This window comes from Rhineura floridana, chromosome 8 (assembly GCF_030035675.1).
Source record: "Rhineura floridana isolate rRhiFlo1 chromosome 8, rRhiFlo1.hap2, whole genome shotgun sequence".
NCBI lineage: Eukaryota > Metazoa > Chordata > Lepidosauria > Squamata > Rhineuridae > Rhineura > Rhineura floridana.
The window spans coordinates 81,005,237-81,021,811 of NC_084487.1; the positions used below are offsets into that span (position 1 = coordinate 81,005,237).

A 16,575-nucleotide genomic window follows, 5' to 3' on the forward strand; every position below is an offset into this window, starting at 1 on the left:
CTACAGATTGATTCAGGATTTGCCAATCTGCTGTGTAGAGATTTGTAGTTGCTGCAACCCAATCTGGATAGGATACAAATCAGCCCAAATCAGCTTTATTTGGTTCATGAATTTTACAAATCAGGTGTACAGCCCTCATGTCTGGGCTGCCATTTCCCAAACATCTTGCTGATTTTTTTTATTGTACACACTCTTAAGGATACAAATACTTCCAAGTGGCTTAGAAGTACATTCAAAATGCAACAATAAAAAGACCCTATCAGAATCCTTCTAACAGGGTAGCTGGTGGCAGATGACTCTGTGGGAGGCATGGGATATTTACCCATACAATTTTATATTATTTGGGTGAACTTTCAAGACATATGTTTAGATATTAGTATCTAAACAAACATCAGTTTAGTGATTTTTCTGATCACTCTGCTGGAAGGTGTCTGTCTCACTTCATCCCAAAAACTCTGAAAAAATTTGGAGTTCCACAAATAACAACATATGAAGATTTGTTGTGTGTATGGGGGAAGAAACCTACTGCACACATGCAAAATCTTTCCACGCAGCCAAAAGGACCATGAAGAAAAGTAAATATTTGCTAGTATTTTCTATACCAGCTCACAAAAACTTTTTGTGTATAGAGAATGTTAGCTCAAAACTATCATTGACAATTACAGTTTTGTGTTTAAATATACATATAAATGATAGGATTAGGAAAACAAATTAGCTTCTCAAATATAATTGCTTTCTCTTGGGGCTGTAAAAGGCTTGTTATAATGATCTAAGAAAAATATTTTTCTAGTTCTTTGCAGCATCTGTTTTTCTATTAACAAAGTAAGTGGACTGTTGGATTCTCAGTAGATAGGCAATGATAAATGCCTGTGATTCATCCGACATATAAGGAGAGCCAGTGTGGTGTAGTGGTTAAGGTGTTGGACTAGGACCTGGGAGACCAGGGTTCGAATCCCCACATAGCCATGAAGCTCACTGGGTGACCTTGGGCCAGTCACTGCCTCTCAGCCTCATGAAAACCCTGTTAATAGGGTCGCCATAAGTCAGAATCAACTTGAAGGCAGTACATTTGTATTACATCCTACATAATTAAGGCCTTTAAGAATACATTCACTAATAGGCAAAAAAAACTTGTGGTTTAAGAATGTACCTATAGCCCACAGATATTTCTATCAAACTTTAAAAAGCAGGGAAATTGGGCAGCTATAGTGAATGCACCAGGGGAGCAGGAGATCTGACTTCCTTTCTAAGATGTCGTACTGCCCTACAAATTTGTCAAAATGCAAACACAATTTTGGTTGGTCTTTCACAGTCCAACCCACTTCCTGTGTAGGCAGAAGGAAGGGATTGTGAGGGTAAGGGAGGGGTGAAGGAAGGGGGAGGGAAGGGGCAAGAGGGAGGGGAGAGGAGGGAGGAGGAGAGGAGGGCAGGTTCAACCATTTGCATGCTTTTTGAGTTCAGTAGGATTTACTCCTGTGCAATCATGCTTAGGATAGGTGAAATTGACCTGGCAGAGGGGCAGGGAGGGGGAGGAGGGAGGAAGCAGAAGGAGGGAGGGGGAAAGAGGGAGGGGGAGGAGGGGAGGGCAGGTTTGATCATTTGCATGCTTTTTGAGTTCAGTAGGATTTACTCCTGTGCAATCATGCTTAGGATAGGTGAAACTGACCTGGGGGAGGGGCAGGGAGGGGGGAGGAGGGAGGGAGGGGGAGGGGGAGGAGAGGAGATTGGATGGGTGAGCACTGCACAGAGCAGAAGCCCCTTTCCTCTCCAAAAGGGAAACATTTTGAACAGTATTCGTTTTCAGGGTTTCCCCCACCCTTTTATTCTATAGCAGGCACATGTAGCCTCCCACCCAAATTTAAACCAAAGCTGTCCCAGGCCACATCCACACCAGACCGTTATTTCACTTTAGACAGTCATGGCTTCCCGCAAAGAATCTGGGAAATGTAGTTAGTGAAGGGTGCTGAGAGTTGCTAGGAGAGGCTCTGTTCCCTTCACAGAGCTTCAAACAGAGGGGCTGACTGTTAAACCACTCTGGCCACTGGACCTCTGTCAGGAGAATAGGAATTTCCTCTCAGCACCTTTCACAAACTACAGTTCCCAGGAATCTTTGGGGGAAGCCATGACTGTCGCAAGTTAAATAAAGGTCTGGTGTGGGCATGGCCCCCTGATTGGGCAAGCCCAGCAGCTGTGAGTCTGGCTTTTAGAACACTGACAGTTGGTTCTTACTGAGCATGCCTGACCTTATCATTGAATTCAATGCCAAATTTCTTAAATTAATTAAAAATCAGCCAGGCATTTTTTAACTTTTAAACTGCAGAAGATAAAGGTCAGAGTATGGGGCAAGGTCTGTAATAGGATTACAGGTGAACATGATTACCTGTGAACATGGCTGATTTTTAATGAATTTCAAGAGATTATGAGAATTCTGACAGAAAAAAATCCAAAAGGGGTCTAGTTTTCTCTCTCTCTTTTTACACTTTGAACTCTCAATTCTCTTTGACTATTTTGTGTATCGCCATGAAAATTTAGAGGGTTGTTAAGCAACCATTTCTGAGTTCAGGACTATAAATTTTGTAAGGTTTTGTTTTGAAATGAGCTTATGGGAAGCATCAGAATGGCATGGGGGTATTTTCAATTTAACATTGTGGAATGTGAAAAATCCATGCTGACTATAGCATACAGCCACTCGCGGCTGTATGATCAAGAAACAATACTAATTCTCAAGCCATATTTTTAAAAAGATATGGATTATTTTGCACCATGCAGGACATCTCTAGTTGGCATTTTCCTGTTTCAAAGTGTAGTCAGTTTCTCTCCCTTGGAGCAAACAATTTGCATGAATTCCTGGAACAGTAAAATGTTATTTTCCAAAGTGAGTTTATAGCCATTGGTGTATCTTTCCTGACAATTGGTTTATTATCCAATAAAAACACAGCAGTTGCTCAGTCACTGTAGGGCAGCCTTTCCCAACCTTTGGGTCCCAGATGTTGCTGGACTATAGTTCCCATAATTCCTGTCCATTGGCCATGCCAGCTGGGGCTGATGGGAGTTGTAGTCCAACAACATCTGAGGACCCAATAGTTGGGAAAAGCTGCTGTAGGGGATCCAAATATTATTAATCAAGGTAGCACTTCTGTTGTGGTGAGTGCATTTTTCCAGAGGTGTATCCAATGCTTCTGTGAGCTGCTCTCACTGCAGCTTGGTGTACCCCCCCAATCCCTTCCAGAGGGTCAGCTTTGCTGATGCAAGTTCCCTGTGCCTGATTTTTCCCTCACACTGCAGCCATGTATGACACAGCCACTGTTCAGGGCCCCTCAACCCTCTGGTGAGTTTTTTTTGTGGGGCGGGCACACAGACAGCTGCAGGGGCCAGTGAGGGAAAGAGAAAGCTGGGTTCCATTAGTTGTCTTCCGGTTGCACAACCACTGGATGCACCACCTTACTACAGTAGGGCCCCACTCATATGGCGGGTTACATTCCAGACCCCATCTGAAAAGCGAAAACTGCTGAAAAGCAGAACTCATTGAATAGAATGGCGCATGAAGCCCGAAAACCACTGTAAAAGCAGAACAAGCGCTGTATGAATGGGGCTTTAGCCTAATTGCATCTAATTGAGACCACTGCATTAGTGAAGTGCCATAAAGCGAAGCGCTGTAAAGCGGGGCGCTACTGTATTTTGGTTATTGGAAAAATAATTCATCCTACCCCAGCACAGAAGTGCTGAGTGGTGCAGAAATGCTGTGTGTGGAATGTTGTCACAAATGCTACTGGGAATGCTCAGAGGAGTATAAAGGCCTTGCTCTGGTTCTTTTACACAAAGGGGGCCCAATATGTGCCTTCAGCCTTCCAGGTGTTTATAGCAAAGACCATTTGAAAGATGTTATATGGTGCCACATTATGTGCATATGATAACTTTGCCCCTTTCGAAGTCGCAGAGACCAAGTTTCTGATTGTCGTTCTGGGAGTTCCAAGTTGTGTGCCTAATGTGTTGCTTGGTTTGCAGCAGGGCTAATCTCTATTGAAGCTCGTGCTTGGATTCTTAGGCTTCATTATTGGTTGAAGCTGATTTTTTCTCCTGTGGGTTTGGCCCCTTTGACACTGATTGATGCACATCAATCAAGACAGAAAAGCTTGCTGTTTGAGAAATTGAAAAATCTAGGATTTACCCCTTGTGCTCTTCTCGCTCTTAGATATGCTAAAGCAAAAACCACTATCCAACAGCGAATTTGGGATATAGAACTACAAAATCATTTGAGTCTTGCTGGTAGGCACACTGAGTCCAGGGATAATGGTAGGGCACTGGTGCCCATGCATTACTTAACAAATTTGAATATCCCCAAATATAGAAGTGGTTTTACAGCTGCCAGGTTTAATGTACTCCCATCCGCCCTCCTGGAGGGAAGATATAGAAGGGTACCTTATCACGAACGGGTCTCTCCATGTGGAATGGAGGAAGTGAAAACTGTAGGTCACATTTTATTGTATTGTACCTTTTATAGGGATCTCCGCCACTCTTCTTTACCCCAATTTTACAAAGCACCCCGGACTTACCTTTGAGCTTTAGTTAACGAACTTATTGGCAGACAGGAGTCCACAGGTTACAGTAAGTGTGGCTAGTTTCTGTGGTGCTGCTATCGCATGTCGGAAAACAATGATAAATGAACTTATATAGGAAATTTCACACTGATTTTAGTTTTGTACTTTTTACTGAGGTTATCATACTTTGGACACAATGAGAAGACATGATTCATTAGAAAAGATAATAATGCTGGGGAAAACAGAAGGGAGTAGAAAAAAAGTAAGGCCAAACAAGAGATGGATTGATTCCATAAAGGAAGCCACAGACCTGAACTTACAAGATCTGAACAGGGTGGTTCATGATAGATGCTGTTGGAGGTCACTGATTCATAGGGTCGCCATGAGTCGTAATCGACTTGAAGGCACATAACAACAACAACAACATGACTGTTTAAAGTCATACCTTGGCACAGTCATTAACCAAAATGGAGACAATAGTCAAGAAAACAGAAGAAGGCTAGGACTGGGAGGGCAGCTATGAGAGAACTAGAAAAGGTCCTCAAATGGAAAGATGTATCACCGAACTCTAAAGTCAGGATCATTCAGACCATGGTATTCCCGATCTCTATGAATGGATGTGAAAGTTGGACAGTGAAAAAAGCGGATAAGAAAAAAATAAACTCATTTGAAATGTGGTGCTGGAGGAGAGCTTTGCGCATACCATGGACTGCGAAAAAGACAAATAATTGGGTGTTAGAACAAATTAAACCAGAACTGTCACTAGAAGCTAAAATGATGAAACTAAGGTTATCATACTTTGGACACATAATGAGAAGACATGATTCATTAGAAAAGATAATAATGCTGGGAAAAACAGAAGGGAGTAGAAAAAAAGTAAGGCCAAACAAGAGATGGATTGATTCCATCAAGGAAGCCACAGATCCGAATTTACAAGTTCTGAACAGGGTGGTTCATGACAGATGCTCTTGGAGGTCACTGATTCATAGGGTCGCCATAAGTCGTAGTCGATTTGGAGGCACATAACAACAACAAACTTTTTACTCATTTATGGTTTTATGTACTTTATATGATCTTGTTTACTCATGCTTTTTATGTACTGATCTTTGATTTAAATAAATTATTCATTCAATGTGGTCACACAAGTGTGATAGGCACATTTTGGTTAGTGACCTAACTGGTGTGGTGAGTAACGCTCCCCCTATTTCTAACCCATATAACTTTCTGAACTCCTTTAATTGGTTGTGTGTTTGTAATCTACCTTTCCATAAGCACACTCAAGGTGGCCAATGTGATGTTCCTGTATTAATGTATATATGGTAAGTGCTGTTTGTATAGAAGATATGTGGTAAGTGGAATGAAAGAGGAGGGGGGAGTAAATGAGCAGTAGAATGCTGGATGATTGGCTGAGTGTTTGGATGGCTGAGAGTATAAATGGAAGGATGACAGTTGAATCTGGGTGGACGTTAGTGGGTTGTTTGAGAGGTGTTTGGTGGACATTAGTGGGTTGTTTGAGAGGTGTTTGGTGGACGTTAGTGGGTTGTTTTGGTGGAGTTGGGAGGTGGGTGTGAGTTGGTGTATGTCAGGAGAGTGTGGAGAAAGAGGGAGGTGGAGTTCGGATTAGTAATAAGTCAAATATCACAGTAATAGATGAAACCATAAGCTTGTAGATCATTATCAAAGTTATCTTGTTATTAATGTTATTTAATAAATACTATTTTGGTTTACCGAAGGCCTGATCCTTGGCTGGGGTTTCACAGACCAGAAGGGAGGGTAAGGTAATAACCAAGGCTGAAGGGAAACAGTAACAAATGGTGGCAGCGGTGAAGAGGAGAAGATAACATTATAAGTATCCAGAGCAACCCCGAGTTATGAGTTATCTGCATTGATACAAGGGGGTTGGGAACAGCATAGGCACGCAGTCACGAATGTAGCTGGATAGAGAGACTCAGGCAAGGTCTCTGGGAACATTGGTTGTAGAACGTGACTGGTGGTGCTGCCTAGCAGGGGGATCTATTGAGATCTGTGCTAGAGCAGAGAGAGAAACCATAAAAAAGGACAGTCCGGACTGGTGGAGTCCCTGGTGGTGCCTAGTGAAAGGCAGTAGCCACGAGCAGGTAGGAACCTGACAGGGAGACCCAGGGAAGGGCATCACAGCCAACCACAAGATGGTTCCCCTCTGCTGTCAGCAATTGTACCAAATTAATGCAAAATAATTACAGTCAAAATAGGAATGGTATGATGAAAAACTCTAATAATCCAAAACATAATGGAGGGCTGGCTGTTACTAGGAGCGAATAATATCCAGTGGCCTGTTATGACCCAGGACCAGGGGGGGCTTCGAGGAGGGGGATTCAGACTTTGAGGACTGGGGAGATGACTTGTGAGAGGAGGGCTCGCAGCACGCCCAGTTACCTTCCCCCCCATGGAAGCACAGCCTGGGCAGTCAAAGTCTGCTCCTTTGGACACTCCCCCATTGCCCACACCTGAAGTGCTGCCTTGCTTTCTGATCCCTACCCAGCTGCTTCCCATGCCTGAACAGACTGTTAGCCCCCATCATTCAGAGGGGGAAGCTGAGGTCCAGCCCTCTTCACCCTGTTCCCGCTGGCTTCTGAGGTGCTAAGAGCAATGGTCGGGGTTAAGGAGGAGCTGTCGTCTTCGCGCAAAAGAGAAACCTTCTTAAGTGGGAGCTGAAGGGGGAGGAAGTTGCTGAGTCAACATCAGTGTTAGAGAGGGAATTAATTCCTAGAAAGCATAGTTAGGTGAATGAGTCAGAAAGCTTTTGACATAACTGCAACCTTAATGAAAAGAGAAAACCACACAGAACCATGTGCGTCTGCAACTCTTGGCTTCAGGCAGGACATGGCCACAGCAGAGATGGCAATTGCAAGGTTGACACTGGTCTTTCCTGCATTGTTGTTCAAGCTATCTATGCCAAGTAGCAAGTATTAGGTTTTACCTATTTAGAAGGAGAGATCTCCAGGAATTATTTATTTAATTTATATCCTACCCTTCCTCCCAGAAGAATCCCAGGTAGGTGCTGGATTTCTCATATAGGCTTTCATAGTAGAGGAGGGGTAAAATCTGGTGAATATCCACAAGGCTACCTTATTTCCTGATGGAATGCATTTTATGAAGCATCTTTTCTTTGTATTTCTTACCATTGTCTTTAGATCTAAGTGACAGATGAGTCAGTTTCCATGTAGCAAACTATAAAACCCTGGGTCCATTGTGTGGAGACAGAATTAGTGTTAGATGTTATTTGTGCTGGATTGGGATTAGGGTTGTCAGGTCTCCAGATTTTGCCCGGAGATTCTGGATTTTTGGGGTCCTCTCTGGGTGAGTCATCCCAATCTCTGGACTCTCAGCGTTCATTTTTTTTTTTAAAAAAAATAATTTTCCAGGTGGTCTGGTTCAAGAGATGTACACCAAAATGTCAGCCACACTCCCCCGCAACGTCTGTTAAATGAGCTCTTAGCTGGCTGCTCTAACCCAGCCCTTTTAGGTTTGTAGCCAATAAGTGAAATCAGGGTTGTGATTGACAAGGGATTTGTTGACTTCCAGGCAATAGCTAGAACCCATTGCAAGGCTTAAAACTTGTTTTTTCCTGCTTGTATGAAAATCTCATAAACGGAGTAAGTGTATACCTTTCAGCAATGGCAAACAGCTCTTTTTCTCTAGTGTGCAGGAGAACTAAATGCCATTACAATGTGTTATGCTTTTCTAATTATGAGGAGTCAAACAAGTCTAAACTTTCCTGGGCTGTTGAAGAGGTCAGTTGATTTGTCTAATTCATAGCCTGTTTTGAAAACCTCACTTTTCTGGGAGTAAAGTTGCGATGCTAAACCTACATACTGCAAGTAAACCCCATTGAATTCAGTAGGACTTACTTTTGAGTAGACATGATTAGGATTGTGCTGTAAATTAATGGGACTTTTGAGTGAACATAGCAAAGGATTGTGTTTGTGTTGTAAATCTTTCTCTCCCCCTCCAATCCTCTTTTTAAAGCAATTAGGCAGGGCTTACTTAAGTGTCACTGCTTTTATTATGTAGGAAGCTAATACTGATTTAAAAAAATGTTCTGCAATGACCAACTGGTTTTGACAATAAATATATCTCCAGTGTCTGTGTATGGAGTCTTTCCAGCATCCCTGTGAGGTAGGCTTGCTGACTGGAAACCAATGCAGCTCACAACTAGAAATAAATCCATTTAAAATCCAATAACCATAAAAGCAAGTATAAAACAGTTGCAAAGCAGCTTAAGGTGGCATGATTCTGAATTTTGGGTTGGATGAGTGAAGTTTCCTCTTCCAACAAGCCTTTTAAGTTGAGACCTATCCCAGTCTGCGTCTGTGTTAGAATTGCTTTTAATATGTCTTTTGATATCTTTAACCCTTTTCTTTTTTTAAAGATGTTTTTAAAGTTTTTTTAATGTTTTTAACATTATTTTGTTTTAATGTATTTTAAGGTCTTTTTATGATGTTTTAAAGTGTTTTTAGTGTTTCTGTTTGCTGCCCTGGGCTCCTGCTGGGAGGAGGGTTGGGGTATAAATAGAATAATAAATAAATAAGTTCCTTATCCCTTGAGGTTGCAGTTCTGTCCCTGTTTGAGTAAGCCCCACTGAATACATTGGGACTTGCTTCTGAATAAATAAACATAGGATTGCACTATAAATATCTTTACAGGTTGTGTAAATAATAAACATCTTCAATATTCATGCTGATATAAATATTTCTTCATATTATGTCTCAATATGTATCTGATTTCACATTATGGCTGTACATTATTATTTCCTCTACATTTTAACTGGGTTCTTCTTCCTCGGGGTGGTCATGGTTCCCCTCCATTGTTTTCATCCTGAGGGGCAGATTAGGCTGAGAGATGGTGCATAGCCCATGGTCACCCAATAAACTGTCCATTTAAAAAAACTAATTAAAACAATTACATTGCAGGCAAAGTTTATTAAGTAGATGTACACAATACATTTAAAGCACATTCAACTCACATCAGTTCCCCCAAAGATTCTGGAAAGTGTAGTTTCCACCTCACAGTTATAGATCCCACCACCCTTAACAAACTACAGTTCCCATGATTCTGTGGTGGGATTCATGTGCTTCAAATGTGTGTTGAATGTGCTTTAAATGAATGGTGTGGATCTGCCCTAGGTATGATGTGCATTCATTAGTGAATTGAAAAGAACGATTCTAAAAGATACGTGTTTAAACAAGGGAAGGGCTGTAGCTCAGCGGCAGGGCATATGCTTTGCATGCAAAGGTCCAAAATTCAATATCTGGGGAAAAACTACTGTCTGGAATCCTGGAGAGCCAATGCTAGACCATGTCATCATTACTGAGCTAGATGGTACCAAATGGCCTGAGATGCTATAAGGTAGATTCCTTTGTTCCTAAAAGCGGAAAGAGACCCATGGGCCACAGTGACTCCAAAATGTATTTATGTATTTTATTTACAACATCTGTATACTACTTTATTGTAAAAAACAAACAAACCTCAAAGTGGTTTACAAAAGGAATTAAAACAAAGTTATTGGTAAAAACAGTTAGACACGTATTTAAAAACATTCAAAATAATAAAACAACATTGAGTTAAAAACAGATAAAAACACAATCGCTTCTACCTGCCTGGGTAGGCTTGGGTAAATAAAAATGTTTTTAGCAGGTGCCAAAAAGAGTACAATGAAGGTGTCTGCCTAATGTCAATAGGCAGGGAGTGCCAAAGTGTAGATGCTGCCACACTGAACAATCAATTTCTTACAAGAGCAGAACAAGTACAATATGGCACATGTAACATGGAAAGCACACCTTGAACTTGGCCTGGTAGCAAATTGGCTAGCAGTACAGATTTCAGAGCAGAGATATTATGTGCTGATAAGGTCTCACTCATGTCTGCAATCACGCTACAGCATTCTGCACTAACTGCAGTCCCTGGTTCAGGTTGTGCTGCATGGAGATTTCTGTTACCTTGGTTGACTGGCTGCCAGGATTTTTTTAGTTTTGGTGCTTTGCAGCTGAGGGGGAGAAGGAGCTGGGTTCTCAGGAGTTTCCTCCGTTTCTCCTTCTGGGTCTGCTGCTGTTACTCCCGAGTCATCCTCATTTGATGAGTCTTCCGAAGGGGCCATGAAAATGATAGAGCAGCACTTGAAGCAAGGACCAATAAGCCATCATTTTTTAAAATGAGCATATTTCATATTTCATTTAGATTTCAGAGATGAAAACAGAACATTTGAAACTACAAGCAATAGGATGCCGTAGGCAACCAAACAAATCAAATTATTCCTGCTACACTCCTGCTATATAATGAACTATTTTTATAAGCCCATTAGCTACTAGAGATCCTTAAAGAAATTACAGTTAAAACTTAATCATACAAAAAGCCAGGCTTCTAATTCAGCAAACTTGTAATTGCTTAAATTTTTATCATTTACCTTAAATGTCTTGGCACATAACGACAGCCAAAATGATGAATTGTATCTGGCTGAAGAGCATTTCTTTAAAGTTAGATAGGATACATTACCATTCTCTGAATCTCAATCTGAATAATTTACATATTTGGAAGCTTTGTAGGAATTCTGAGAGGCATGATTTGAATTTACTCACATTAAAATAAAATATCTATTGTGCCCCCAAAATATGATATTGAATAACCATATATCATTGTCCCCATGTATTATGCGTGGATCAGAAATATGAAGCTAAATAATCTAAAACAGCATTGTAAAAGCCAAATAATAAATTTAGGGATACCACCTGCACTGAATGTATAACATACAAATCAATATAGAGATAAACCATAAACGAAGGTCTATCTAAAACCTGTATCACTGTGGTGCTACCACCCAAAATAATCATTATATATCCACATATATATATATATACAGACATACCCCGCTTTAACGTTCACAATGGGACCGGAGAGTATACTTTAAGTGAAAATCTACTTTAAGTGAAGCAATTGTCTTCACTTGTACTGCATGCAATCACCACTAGATGGCAGCGGCGTCATGCCAATAAAATGTACATTATTGCAAAGTGCGCGAACATTAAGCGGGGTATGGGGACGTATGGAGCATGTACGTCCTAGCGAGGCAACGTTAAGTGAAGCAACATTAAGCGGGGTATGCCTGTATATATACATACATATATATATATATCCTATTATTAATTCAAGATCTGAACAGGGTGGTCCATGACAGATGCTCCTGGAGGCCACCGACCCACAGGTCGCCTATAAGTCGCAATTGACTTGAAGGCACACAACAACAACAAAATATTAATTAACGTATTTATTCATCTACATGATATATTCATCAATAATGGTATATATAGTTATTTAATTGATATTTTTATTTTATTTATTTTTATTATTATTATTATTAAGGCAAAACAATTAGACGTCCCCCCTTCCAAGCAACTCACACCTCCCCCCACCCACTAACTGGCTGGTCAGGAAAGGAGGCAAGAACGAATGACAGGGTGGTGGTGGTCAATCTGGGGGGGGTTTGAAGAGACCTCCCACACACACACAACCACGACACACCAAGGGGTGGGAGGTGGGGGTTCTGCTGCAAGCTGAAAGCTTACCAAAGGCCTCCGAGAAAGGAAGGTGGGTCTAGGCTGAACACATATAAGGAAAGGCCCGCCGCGGAAAGGCCCTAGGAGGCCGATGCCAACCACCCCTCCTGCCAAACCACTGAACCATGAAGAAAGGTCCTATGACTATACCGCAACCCAGCTGACTGGGCTAAGGCCCGAGTGCGCTTACGCGCCCGGGGCACGCCGCCGCCAGCTCTCGCGTCCTGGCAAACCATGTGGCTCCTTCTCACTGAACCCATGTGTGACCCAGTTGGCCGTTGGCCAGCAAGGCAGGAAGCCGCCACCACCAAGAGCATGGCAAATATGACCCTCTCCCGTGACCTGCCTGCCTGATCAGGGCCATGGCACAGCACTACCATCCCAGATGGGATGCACATCCAGGGCAGGATGCCTTTTCTCTCCCCCCGCCCTTACTGCAAGGGATGGGGAGAGGCCGAAAGGGCCGGGAACAGATCAAGATGAGGGAGATGGCAAAGCAGGATATCGCACTGCCTGTCTCCCCATTAATTGGGGCCAAAAAACAGCTGACCGGCTACCGCCAACCATCTAATCACTGGGGGGGGGAGATCGCTACTACACAAGGTAAAGGCCCAACAAGGGCCACAGAATTAGGCGAGCCGTCGCAACTCCCACCCCCACAAGGCAACAACCTGAGTGGCCTGGCCAAACCGCTGCCAGTATGCGGCCAGCAAGGCGGAAAGCCGCTGCAGACCAGGATGCACAAGCCTCCACATGCTTCATGCCACAAGGCAACAGAGAGGCAATATTTGAGGGAGGAGCTGGCTTATATGCCCTGCTCCCCCCTTACTCGGATTGGCCTCAGGGGCCCCATGTGACACAATTTTGAACCCTTTGGGAATGTTCCCGAGCCTTCTGCTAACGTGGGGTGGCGGCAAATGCCCCCGCCTTGGCGGGAACGCCATAAGCCTAATTGCCTAATAATTTGCCATTTTAAGGACTAAAAAACTGGACTTCTTTGGGAGGAAGGCCTGGATACACATTTAATAATATTTTTTAATGTTTAGGGAGGGCCTATAGCACAGTTGCAGAGCACATGCTTAGCTCTATGGGTTTCATGTCTAACTTTTCAAGATAATGCTGGAAAAGGCCCCTATCTGGACCCCTGGTGAGCTGCAGCCTGAGAGGTATAGACAATATGGAGCTAGAAGGACCATTGGCCCCTTGTTTGTACAACCCGCTAAGCAGGAGAGATTCAACTTAAACCAACAGATGTTATTTAGTGACATTAATGGAAATAGATATATTTAAATGGGCATATACTATTTTAACTAATTCATAGAAGCTGTATCTTATTACGGAAGAAAACGTATATGTATATGAGGTGTTTGGGTGTCAAACTGTTTTTGCTTACCTTCCATTTCACTATCTACTAAATTCCCCAGAGAAGAGCCTTCAACAATTTGCCTTCAGCACATAACTATTGGAGATTTTGGAAGCAAAATTTCTGGAAGCAAGCCTGCAGCTAGGAGCCGTTACTCACAGTTTAGTCCTCAAAGCACTAGTGTAAGCCTTGTGCCACAGAAAAGAATTAGGGTTGATCCAGTGCAGTGGTTTGGAGCAGTCATGGTCACTTTTAATAAAATACAAGACAATGAGCTATGCTTGACCATTTCACTGGTAGAGTGGCTAATCCTGTTTAGTTAAATATCAGTGGAAATAGGCAGTAGCAGCTTGTTGTAATAATTCTACTTTTTCTTCATGTTGCTTCTCCCCTTCACATGGACCATACACAACCTGACATTCCACATACCTGTTGTGCAGATAGGTGAGAGAATCCACAGGTTTGTACATACATGCAATGAACCTTATACAGGTCAAGTGTTTGGAATGAGTATAAACAAGATATATACATTCCAGGTCCATCTAATGTAGGAAGCGCAGTAAGCATAAACTCTGAATACTCAACAGTAGGAAAAAGAAGATGGAATTGTAGTTTTTACCAGTCCCCCCTCTCTCTGAGACCATCATTTCTCCTTCTGCCCCAATGTGTTCTGGAGGTTTAGGGGACCATTTAGAATGTCAGAGGTGTCATTGGGGACTGAAGGAGGAATCAGCAAAAAAGGCTTTTCTGTTCCACTAATGGGAAATGCAAAGGTGCTTCTGCAAATAGCATTAAGCCATTATAATATTTAGCAATCTATAATGTTATTGCTTACCATGTTAAAATAATCATGATGGATTGAAAGAGTGTAATCAATAAGTTCTACACAATAACAGGCATAAGTTCAGTTGCAACCACATTAACATTTAAATCAAAATCAGTTTCAGTGATTCTAAACAAAGCTAATTGAATGTCTATTTTGACTGATAAATCTTTATATGAATAACTAGACTGATACAGGATGAGTCCCATCCTTGAAATTAAGCTCAATTAAGGTAGTTCCACTATTGAAAACAGTGTGTCTGGCAGTCAAAACAAATATGTCCATTTGGATCTTGTAGATCAAAGAAGTTTGGTGGATCATTACAAAAAAAATTTCAAGAACAGTAGACCAACAGTGGACTAAAAGTACATTGCAAATGGACTTTATCTCTTACTTAGATAGTGGCTAGTTAAATAACATAAAAGCCAATTGTCTGGTTATTCCTGTGACTCACTGGAACAGAAGTTTAGATGAATGAAGATAAAACTTTCCCTTAGTGTGTTATCAGTGACAGAGTAAACACATTCACATTCCTAGTGGAGATTCAGACAGGCGTAAATGAAGTCTTTGCTGGACATTGCACTTGCAGACTTCAGGTCCAGATGGTCTGTCTTATGCCCTCATGTCCAAGGTCAAAATAAACATCAAAGTCTTGTTGTGATGGAAAACTGAAACATACAGGTTTGTGAAATTTGTTGTTAAGAGGAAGAAAAAAGTCTCTCAATGGATATAGCTAGGTTTAAGTGCAGAATGCTGAATAATAAAAAATCTAGATCCTGCTTTGGTGGAATGCAAAGTGAATTGGAAATGGAATGTTCCTTATACTGGATATCTCCATATACAGCTTCACGCCATTGTAGTCTTTCCACATGCACACAGTCTTCAACATCTTCCAGAGTGATTTGGATCAGTGACGTAATTTCTCTCTGCAAGCATGGCCTGTCCCATTTCACAGCCCAGATTTTCCATTCCAGTCCAAGACATTACAATCCAGTGGGTCCCAAGCAGTATTAAAAAACCAAAAATTGTAGAACAGCACTACAAACTTGCTTTCACCCTGCTATTCCCAAATAAATTAGATGTTCCAAGTAGCATGGCACATGTTCACAATTGTGGCTTTGGGCTCTTATCTATGCTGGTCATCCTAAGAGAAGCAAGCAAAGGAAAAGTCACTGTTGTGGTTTGTGGTGTCAAACATGTTCAGTGACACCTAAGAACAATATTAATTAATCATAAGAAATTCTGACCGCTGAAGAAGTCTGATTTTCCACTTAAACAATCAAACATAATGTTAGAAACAGTACAGAAAAATATTTTCTATCTTCTCGCTGTACAAGTTGATACACCTATCTGTATAGACCTACTCACATTGATGTATGTGAACACTTGGACAATTCCCAGAAAAATACATTCGGCCACTTACAGCTGTATCATACATTATGTTGGTGTAACTTCTGTGCTGGTACTGTAATCTTCTCTATTACCTACCATAGATTTACATGAGTTTTGATTTAAACAAAACTGAAAGCTGCTTAAAACTTCAATAACTATAATATTACTGCTCTCATTTCTTTACAAAAAGAGAAAGGTTCAAGGGACTCCATGGTGAGATTTGACCCGATTGCCCCAAATTCAATTGCCCCAAATTCAAACACTTTTTTATCTGCTACATTACAGTGTCTGTGTTTCTAACTGACCATACATTTTGTTGCCATTATATCACCTAGAATGTTCTGCTGATGTCTTAAATATCAGGGCATCATATATAAAATTTATGTACCTAAATTTAACTGACATACTGTACTATTTTTAATTCTATAGCGATATGTGTGTTTGAAGGCAAAACTTACTTTGAAGGTGAAAGAGAAACTGTACGTTCAAACTCAGGGGACTGCATTTTATTTGAATGCAAGGTAAGATCACTGTTAGCTTATTCTTGTCCCTGTAATGTGTCCTTACCTATCATTAAACCTGTCAAAACTATGGTAATAGTGACACTGTGGGCTTTCCAGGTTTGCTGTATTTTGCCAGTTTTTATACCAATCTTAACGGGAAGATACATGCTTTTTTCACACCAGTGGAAAGTTGTTTAGCAAGACACTTCATAAGCAGGTTGGTGATGACGATGTTACACAGTAGACAGCACAAGTTTCCATTAGTGCATTGGATTCTTCTGTTGCACAACATTAAAACTCACCCATATGCTAATGCAAGTGCCCATGTGCTAACAGACAGAGAACATTGGATACAGCCCTGGGTTTT

At 41.5% G+C, this 16,575-nt stretch overlaps 1 protein-coding gene across 2 annotated transcripts in view; it reads left to right on the plus strand.

Moving 5' to 3' along the window:
• The window catches only part of NELL2 (neural EGFL like 2), a 228,732-nt gene that overhangs the window by 71,879 nt on the left and 140,278 nt on the right, over positions 1–16,575 (plus strand). For both annotated transcript variants that reach the window (XM_061637833.1, XM_061637835.1), the window contains exon 10: positions 16,135–16,226. In XM_061637833.1, coding sequence (XP_061493817.1) covers positions 16,135–16,226 — 92 coding nt within the window. The remainder of the gene's footprint in view (positions 1–16,134; positions 16,227–16,575) is intronic.